General features: G+C 51.9%; 1 protein-coding gene, 1 long non-coding RNA gene and 1 pseudogene across 6 annotated transcripts; 1 reads left to right on the top strand and 2 right to left on the bottom strand.

Moving 5' to 3' along the window:
• Positions 1 to 2412: 2412 nt before the first annotated feature.
• On the top strand, positions 2413 to 3448 carry Abhd11os (abhydrolase domain containing 11, opposite strand). Its single transcript, NR_026688.1, has 4 exons — positions 2413 to 2485; positions 2782 to 2876; positions 3020 to 3140; positions 3238 to 3448. It is a non-coding gene; the product is annotated as an abhydrolase domain containing 11, opposite strand (long non-coding RNA).
• On the bottom strand, positions 3395 to 6418 carry Abhd11 (abhydrolase domain containing 11). 5 transcript variants are annotated; one of them, NM_001190437.1, is made up of 6 exons: positions 6355 to 6418; positions 5453 to 5588; positions 4510 to 4683; positions 4190 to 4360; positions 3905 to 4086; positions 3395 to 3683 (listed from the first exon to the last, which is right to left on the bottom strand). In NM_001190437.1, exons 2-6 carry the CDS (start codon positions 5474 to 5476, stop codon positions 3551 to 3553), a joined length of 684 nt encoding a protein of 227 aa, NP_001177366.1. In that variant the 5' UTR covers positions 5477 to 5588; positions 6355 to 6418; the 3' UTR covers positions 3395 to 3550. The 5 variants fall into 5 exon arrangements, 3 of the variants coding, with proteins under 3 accessions (NP_001177366.1, NP_660250.1, XP_006504555.1); NM_145215.2 differs by lacking the exon at positions 6355 to 6418 and adding an exon at positions 5731 to 6271; XR_003955705.1 differs by lacking the exon at positions 6355 to 6418 and adding an exon at positions 5731 to 6318 and having other exon boundaries at positions 3400 to 3683; positions 4190 to 4329.
• Positions 6419 to 8757: 2339 nt separating this feature from the next.
• Rps29-ps lies at positions 8758 to 9005 on the bottom strand (annotated as a pseudogene).
• Between the last annotated feature and the right edge of the window lie 413 nt (positions 9006 to 9418).

Genomic DNA, 9418 nt, shown 5'->3' with positions numbered 1-9418 from the left:
CAGAGAAGTATAAGGGGCTGAATGTGCCTGGAGAAGGAGGAGGAAGCTTTACCCCCAACGTGGTTTTTGAGTTGGGGATAAACCCCAGAGTCTCACACATGCACCCTATTACCAAGTCACCCCTCAGTAGGGGGAATTCTAGGCAGATGCTCTACTGCTGAGCTACACCCACAAGGTGTTTATTGTGTGCATGGATGCCTTTGGAGGTATCGGATCCTCTGGGGCTGGAAGTACACGAAGTCTTGAGCCACCGGACAAGGGTGCTGAGAACTGAACTCTGCAACAAGGGCTCAGCCACCGAGCTACCCCTGTATTACGAAGGAATGTTTTTGATATGGCATAAGGAAACACAAATGAAGAGGTAAAAAACTGTAAAGCAATTTCTTTTCTTTTTAATGTATATGTGCGTTTTCCCAGATTCAGAAGAGAGGGAAAAAGAGTAACACATATATCCTATCTTTAGAATGCATCTTTTTCTTAAAAAAAGATTTATTTATTTATTATATGTAAGTACACGGTAGCTGTCTTCGGACACACCAGAAGAGGGCATCAGATCCCATTACAGACAGTTGTGAGCCACCATGTGGTTGCTGGGATTTGAACTCAGGACCTTTGGAAGAGCAGTCGGTGCTCTTAACCACTGAGCCATCTCACCAGCCCTAGAATGCATCTTCCATGTAGTTTCTGAGAAGACTTTCAATGTGATTTTGCCTCTACAGAGCTAGTTCCAGGAAAGCCAGGGCTACACAAAGAAACCCTGTCTGGGGGAAAGAGCGGGACCTAGTTCAACATAACTCAGTTCAGCTCTGTAGACCAGGTGGGCCTCAAACTCAAGAGATCTGCCTCTGCCTCCGAGTACAGGATTACAGGTGTAAACCGGGCTGGAGAGATGGCTCAGTGGTTAAGAGCACTGACTGCTCTTCCAGAGGTCCCAAGTTCAATTTCCAGCAACCATATGATGGCTCACAACCATCTGTAATGGGATCTGATGCCCTCTTTTGGAGTGTCTGAGGACAACTACAGTGTACTCGTATACATAGATTAAATAAATAAATTAATAAATAAATAAACCAAAGCACTCAGGAGGCAGAGTTTCCTCTAAATTCAAGGTCAACCTGGTCTACAGAGGATAGCTAAGGCCACACAAAACAAAAAACAAAAAACAAAAACCTCTCTACCATTATCCAATCTTAGGATGCTGAGATGCTCAAGTCCCTTATACAAAATGCTATATTATGGGCTGGGGTATGGCTCAATGGTAGAGCATCTGCCTAGAATCCCCCAGTGAGAGGCTGGGGGCGTGGCTCAGTGGTAGAGCCCCTGCCTAGTAGAATCCCTTGGGAGGCAGATTTCTGAGTTCGAGGCCAGCCTGGTCTACAGAGTGAGGTCCAGGACAGCCAGGGCTATACAGAGAAAACCAAAAACAAATAAACAACAACAAAAGAGATGCTCAAAATCTCAAAAGTATTTTTCTATTTCCAATATGGATTGGTGGTCATTTTAGAGTCAAGCAGTGGTGTCTCACAGAGAAGCCCTATCTCAAAACAAACAAAAGTCCCTCAGCTTGGAAATGCTGAGTTCAGTTAGACTGCTTCCCAGGCACTGCGTGTTTGGGGTATACTAGTAACAGCATAAAGGTAAGATGGGATTCAAGCTATTGGTAATGAACCAGGCGGTGGAGGCGCACGCCTTTATTCCCAGCATTCAGAAGGCAGAGGTAGGTGGGTCTCTGAGTTCAAGGCCAGCCTGATCTACAGAGGATAACCGGGGTGACATAGAGAAACCCTGTCTTGAAAAACAAAACAAAACAAAACAAAACAAAAAAAATAAAATGGTAAGCATGCCTGGTTCCTTGGGTTTTTGTTTTTTTCCTCTTGAGGTGGGATAAGAATTCTGGGGGCGGGCTGGAGAGATGGCTCAGTGGGTAAGAGCACCCGACTGCTCTTCCGAAGGTCCAGAGTTCAAATCCCAGTAACCACATGGTGGCTCACAACCATCTGTAACAAGATCTGACTCCCTCTTCTGGTGTGTCTGAAGACAGCTACAGTGTACTTACATATAATAATAAATAAATCTTTAATTAAAAAAAAAAAAGAATTCTGGGGGCAGATGATTCCTTGAAGAACTAGCACAGAGTCAACCCCTCGTGGCAGGGCGGGGGGGGGGGGCGAGGGGGGGCGGAGACTAGACGAGACACTGCCTGATGCTTGGCATTACAACTAAACTAAACCTAGGTTGTCTGTTCCTCTGAGACACGGGTGGAGCGCCCCCTGGAGGCGACAGACGGCAAGAATTGGGGAAAAGGCTTGGGGCCTTCCAAGGTGTTAAGAGGGAGGTGCACTTGCTCCTTGCCCCAGGCTGTCCTCCTGTAGGTGGAGTCTGCTAGGGAGTGCCTTGCCTGGAAGGGCAAAGGGCTCTGTCTTCTAGCCTCTACCAACTGACAAGTCTCAGTCACCAGGCCTTGACTCTCTAAGCTCATAGAAAGGTAAGCGACTCCAGAGCACTCAGTAGCATTTCTGTAGGGCTGTGTGGGAACTCCTTTCTCCTCAGGAGCTTCAAACACTGTCCATTCTGCAAAGTCCCATAGTCTACTTCCCGGCTAGCCAGACTAAGGGTCTCCTTTACAAGATGCCGGCGCAGCACCCCCTGGAGGCAAAGGGTGGTAAAACTGAGTGGAAATAGCATGAGGCAGGGCAGAGGCAGGGCAGAAGGACCCAGGGTGAGGCTTCTCCTTCTGACAAGCCCCAGGTCACTGCCTCCTCATCCATCACTCCCCAACAGAACCCAGAATCCCAAGCGGCAGGAGCACTGGGGGACACCCGGGCGGAACCTTCCCTGGAGCAAGTACTGCAGGAGAGGGATGAAGCCATTGCTAAGTGAGAGAAACTCTGGGGGTGGGGGTGGGGTGGAGGAGGGGGAAGTGGGGACTCACTCCTACTAGAGGAGAGGAAGGGGGCTCCAGATATTTCCAGAAGACAGCCACTGGAACACCCCCACCCCCATCCCCCACTGCCTGTAGGAAGCGCGCGGTGGAAGAGGAGCTGGACTCCTGTCGAGCCAGGCTGCGCACAGTGGAGGCTCAGCTGCTGGAGGTCCTGCAGGAGAAACTGAAGCTGAAACAGGAGGTGGAGGCCTGGGAGGTAGGGTGGAGCCTCTGAGTCGGGAGTCTTGGAAGACGCCCCTCCGCCCCTCCGTCCCCAGGGATTGCCTCGGACCTGCTCTCTCTCCCGTGCCCAGGAAGACATGCAGCATATGGTTCGAGAGCGGGTGCGGAGTCAGCTGCAGGGAGAGCCCAGAGGCACCCTGGGAACACACGAGAACACAAGCCCGGGCAGAAGTTCCTGGATTCAACTCTCCCGGGGTCAGTGGGGGCGACGGTGGTGAAAACGGATCCAGGGCTTAAAGGGGAACTGTCTTTATTCATTAAAAGTGTTGGGCCACTTCTGTACTCCTGGACCCTCTCCGTGCCCCTGAGTTTTTCTGTGCAGAAGCAAGATGGCACAGATCCCAAGCCTAGAGTCCCCTGGCTGCTCTTCCAAGGAGCTACTTCTTAAGCCAAGAAGCTGGTGACAGCATCCATGAAGTCTTGGGGTTTGTCGCTGTGGACCCAGTGGCCAGCGTTAGGCACGGTCTGAATCTGGGCTTGAGGGAAGAGTCGCCTAATCTCTGAGTGGTGGCTGGGTCTGGCCGCCATAGTGAAGCCAATGGAGAGGGAAGACAATGGAGAGGTGTGGGGAGAGGGAGAAAGGGAGAGAGAGAGAACAGGAGAGAGAGATGTGCATGAGCCTTCATGCGCAGTGGTATTGCCAGGCTCCCAGATACCCCGCCTCCCCTAGCCCACGCAGGCTCCCATAGCTGGTGGTGGGCAAAGCATGCCCCTTCCTATGGTCCCACACCGGCTTACTGTACATATGTAGAATTTCCACCAAGCAGGAAGAGAGTTGGCCCCGAGTAGGGTTCACGTTGCTGAGGAAAGGTCATTATCTTGTCCAAGTGCTGAGCTAACGTATCCAAGTTCAGTCTCCAGGAGAATCGCCCACCCACCTCTACCAGGTTAGTGAGCAGGAACTGCCGAATGCCCGCTTCCTGTGGGGAGACCTGGCAGCTGTGAAGGGGCTCCCTGTGAGGCCCACCCACCACTTTTCCTCTGACACACACCATGGGGAAAGGGGGGGGGGGCGTGCGTCACCTTGACAACCGAACTAAGCTGCTTATCCGCCAGTTTTCGGGCTTGGGAGTGCGGCACCTTCTCTGGGATCTCAACAGCCTTCATGGCTGCTATGAAGGCTCCAATGTGTGATCCAGGTGTGGTTCCTACCGGGCTTATGTCTACAACAACCAATCGTTCCACAACATCTGGCTGGGAGACAGAATCAGACCAGAGCAGGTCCCAGACAAACTCTGAGCCGCCAGCAGAGTTTCTGGACCTGGCCATCCAAAGTGTGGATGAGTCCCACGTTATCAATGGGCTTAGAGTGCATTAAGAGGACCCAGATAGGTGTAGCTTACCCTCTGCAGTGCCAGGAGCATGGCTGTCTTTCCTCCCATGCTGTGGCCAACGAGGACGCAGGGCACCAGACCCAGCTGTGGAAGGAGGCCCTGAAGGTCCTGACTCATGGCCTCATAGCTTGCGTCTGGACTGTGGGGGCTGTCACCGTGGTTCCGGGCATCCACCGTCAGCACCTGCGATGGGGGTGAAACAGGAATGGTGTTACTTTGACTACAGACAACGAAAAGCCTGATAGGGTCCACAGAGCAGCTAGGGAGAGAAGTCTGGAGACATAAGTATGTGTGTGTATGTGTGTGTGTGTGTGTGTGTGTGTGTGTGTGTGCGCGCGCGCATGCGCACGTGCAGAGGTTAATATTGAGCAACTTCCTTAGTTGCTTTATTATATACACACATGTATGCATGTGCGCAAGTTATATCTTCGCAAGCACGTGCCATGGTGTACATGTGGAGATCAAATGAGAACTTCAGGTGCCAAGGAGAGAGGGCATGCAGACCAAAGGAGGATCAGAGTAGTCAGGGAGCAAATGGCTTAAATGGCTGGGTTAACAGGAAAGAGACGCTGGGGGACGGGAAGCCTCTGGACTGGAAAGGTTTATAGTAAGGGGTCGGGGGTAACAAGAGCAGAGAGCTGCCACTCGTACTGAGTAAGCCAGGAGGCTAGAGTGTGCTTTGGCATGCTAGTAGGTGCCACAAAATTGTCCCAAGTTTCTTTGGGACCTGACAAAGAGACCTGTTATGTCTCAGTAACATAAATGGACTAACTGTGGGGCATCTTACAGGACCAGGCCTCTTCATAGATGTTTTACGGTTTACTGGGCACTGAAACTTTCCATTTTCAGGTCACCAAGAGCCCAGACCTGAGTGATTGAAACTAGGTCCACTGCCCTCAGCCTTACCCCTTAGCCCCCGCCCACCCATGCACCGCCCCATCCGGAAGCTCACCCTCCGGCCAGTCCTCTGAACCATTGCCTTGGCGAGGGAGTTGAAGTTGGTTTTGCTGCCGAAGAGCCCATGCAAAAAGACGATGGCTGGGAGTGTCGCGTCTCCATCTAGAAGATTATAAGACAGCGGCAGCGGCCTGGAAGGTGGGGGCCACCATGGAGTAAGGGGGAGGAGAGAGTGAAAGAAAAAAGGGGCGAGGCCAAAGGAGAGGCGGGGCCAGCTAAGCCGCGTGCGAAGTGGACCAGTGGAGAACAACCCTCCCAGTGCCCTTGGCTGACCTCAGATCGGCGTTTTCTTGGCCACTACTGCGGCTGCTACAGAACGTGACAGGAACCGCCAAACGCCTGGGAGAGGAGGCACCGAGTACCCCACGGGGGACCCTCCACGCTCGCGCCCAGCGGAGCATGCCCACAGCCCGCAAAGTGTGCTTCCTAGGGCTGTCCTGCGCACGCTCCGCCTTTCAGAGCCCTGTCTATTCCAACTAGGGCTCCGCCTTTTCCCCCGCCCCCCCCCCATCGAGGCGCCACTTTAGGCCACGTGGTCTAATGTATTCCCGGAGTCAGTTCAGCCCCCTCCCAAAGCAGAAGCTTCTTGGACGCAGCCGCTAGACGACCCCAGCCCTTGCACGTTACACATTTCCTGCAGCCACTTTGAGCCTGGTCTGTAGGACTAGCTGGCTTGGTAACAGGCTGGGCGTAGCCATACAGCGCTAGCCCTGCCCCCTTGCGCCACTACGCAATTCCTACAGACGCTGTGAGCCGCTTAGAGACCAGTTCCCGACCAGGACCAGGGAAGCGCTACGTGGGACTGGTCCCTCCTCTGGGACAATATACAATCCCCTTTAGATCTGTGAGCCCCTGCCACGCCCTGGACGGGGTCACCAACTGGCTTGTTCTTCGCACCGTCACTCAACCGTCGTAGCCACTGCCAGGCACCCGGACGTAGGCTTCTTAGCCACACCTTGCGGAGCCACCGGGGACTCTGGGACCGCCTCCTGCATCATTACGTAATTCCCACTTTGCATGCATCTGCGAGTTCAGTTCCTTGGCCACGCCCTATCGTAGGCGGGGCTGTAAGAGGCCCTTGCACGGTTTCGCAACATTTTAAACTGCTCTAGCTCCCGGAATTGGACTCCTTGACCACGCCTTGGGCGGAGCTACCCGATTGTGGCACCGGCTTTTGCGCCATTACGTAATCCTGCCGGGTTCTGTGCACACTTCCCTGAACCCCTTGACAACGTCGTAGGCCACGCCTCTTCTTTTAAGAGCTTCTTAGTCTTCTAGTGTTTCCCTACTGGCGATCAGAGGTCCTCAGTTCGAGGCGCAAGTGTGGGGCGTGTCCCTAGCAAACTGAGAAGTCCTTTCTCGGCTGGCGAGCGGACCCCACCTGGCCTGCTCCTCTGTCCTCAGGCACCGCCCTGGGTGGGTACCATGCTCTCTGTGCCTCCGGCATGGTCAGGAGGCGCCAGGAGTGATTCTTGTTCCAGCTCCCGCCAGCTCTCTGGCGCCTTGCTCCGTAGTTGGGAGCCCTGTCAGGCTCCCCAGAGCACGAGTGCTTTGTCTCTCTGTCTCCTCACAGGAAACACCTAGGAGGAAGGGGCTTTCGCTCGATCTCCTCACTTAATCGATTAACTGAGGTGCAGAAAGGGCAAAGGATTGGGCCAACAGGCAGAACCAGAGTCTTAGTCCAGTCTTCCGTTCCTGGTCCAGGTCAATTTGAAAAACCAGGATTAAACCCTTAGCCAGGGATTTGTACTGTAGTTACCTGCACTGAATAGAGATGGCTCCGGGCCAGGTGTAGTGGCTACAATTTTAATCCCACACATTGGTGGCAGAGGCAAGCGGTTCTCTATGAGTTCAAGGCCAGCCTTGTATATAAGAGTCCAAGAACATCTAGAAATGCATAGAAAAACTCTGTCTCAAAAAAGAAAAAAGGAAGGAAGAAAGAGCCCTCATTAACAACCCGCCATTAGCAGAGAGTGGCAACCCTCTGCCCAGACTGCACCGCATTCTGCACCCATTTCCCCCAGAAAGCCTGCCCCCTGCTGTCTCCCCTCATAGTCTAGGGAAAGTCCCCGCAGCCCTCTTCTGCTGCGGTCCATCCTTTAGCAGTTCCGGAGCTGGTTTGGTCATAGCAAACACATCTGCTGGGGCGCCTTCAGGACTCCTTGTTACTGAAGTAGCACTTCAAACCCTCCAGAGTCCTTCCCAGCATCCTCAGCCGGGCACCAAGCCTCTGGCTCTTAGGTCCCTTTTGTTCTTTGTCAGCGCTGGTGGCCTTCGGTGCCACTAGTTGCCTAGACACACACACACACACACACACACACACACACACAGATTTATTTATTTTGCTTTATGTGTCTGAGTGTTTGCTTGAATGTATGTCTGTGTACCACGCCTGTACCTTGTGCCTTCAGAGTTGAGAGGAGGGCATAGGATCTCCTGGAACTGGAATTGCAGGTGGTTGTGAGCCACCCTGTGGGTCCTGGGGACCATACTCCAGCAAGAACATCATGTGCTCTTAATTCCTGAGTCTCCAACCTGTCTTGGTTTTGAGACAGGGTCTCTTTATTATACAGCTCTGACTGCCCTGGAACTCACTATGTAGACCAGGCTGGCCTCAAGCTCACAGAGATTCATTTGCCTCTGTCTCCAGAGTGCTGAGATCAAAGATACGTGCCTACACCTGACAACTGGTTTATGGTTGTTGTTTGTTTGTTTTGCTTGATTTTAGACAAGATCTTATGTATCCTAGGCTGGCCTTGAACTCCTGATCCTCCTGCCTCCATCTCCCAGATTCTGGAACCCCAGATGTTCCTTTTTGATTGTTTTTGTTCTGTTTTGAGACAGGATATCAGTATGCAACCCAAGGTGCCCTCACATGTGTGTGTCGGTCCAGAGCTTATGCATGATCCTGTTGCATGATCCACACTGAGTGTCCAAGCCTGCATCACCACACCTGCCTGCCTTAGATTATCTTTCTATGGTTATCTATTGAATAAACGCTGTGTTATAAAGTGATTTATAAATAAGCAAATCCCTCTCACACAATACATTTTATACTTTCAGTATCAAAAAATATGCTTTCTGCACTTATTCACTATCAAAACCTAAAGATCCGTGACAGAGTTAGAACTAGAAAACAGTTATCTTTGTATCCTCTTCCAGTTTTTGTGTCCAGTGCCTGCATTCAGTCCTTTCTTGTGACCTATATTTGCATGCTCTTTCTTTCTTTCTTTCTTTCTTTCTTTCTTTCTTTCTTTCTTTCTTTCTTTCTTTCTTAAGTTCTTCACATTTTTATTCTTTGTGCACAAAGACTAGCATGATCGGTTCCACTTGGTAGTTAGTCGAACAATCCATTCAAGGTCGCTTAGTCCAACTTAATGACGCCTATGTCCTTTGAGTACTGACAGAAGCACTGGCGGCACATGTTCAGCCCGTATTTGTGGATCAGACCGTGGTGGTTAGAGCAGATACAGCAAGAGCGGGAACCCTGGCTGACCTTCCGTGGGTGACTCCAGGTAGAGCTGCTGGTGACCCACCTTGCCTTCAGACGCCCAAGGAGGGAAAAGGCATGCCCTCCCTCCCTCCCTCCCTCCCTCCCTCCCTCCCTCCCTCCCTCCCTCCCTCCCTCCCTCCCTCCCTCCCTTCTTTCTTTCTTTCTTTCTTTCTTTCTTTCTTTCTTTCTTCTCCTTCTTCTTCTTTTTGGTTTTTTGAGATAGGATTTCTCTGTGTAGCCCTGGCTGTCCTAGAACTCACTCTGTAGACCATGCTGGCTTCAAACTCAGAGATCCACCTGCCTCCTGTGTTTTGGGATTAAAAGCGTATGCCACCACCACCCCACCCCACTCCCATTTATGTTCCTCTGGTTCTCACGTGTACATATGTTGCATATCTACATATTTTATTGGCTAGATTTGCGTATGACAGAGAGCATGTGGCTTTTCTTCCTCCTGCGATCCTGTGC

The sequence above is a fragment of the Mus musculus genome, chromosome 5, assembly GCF_000001635.26.
Source record: "Mus musculus strain C57BL/6J chromosome 5, GRCm38.p6 C57BL/6J".
NCBI classification, from domain to species: Eukaryota; Metazoa; Chordata; class Mammalia; order Rodentia; family Muridae; genus Mus; species Mus musculus.
Note: the sequence above shows the minus strand (reverse complement) of the source record. Positions and strands in the feature narration are given on the sequence as shown.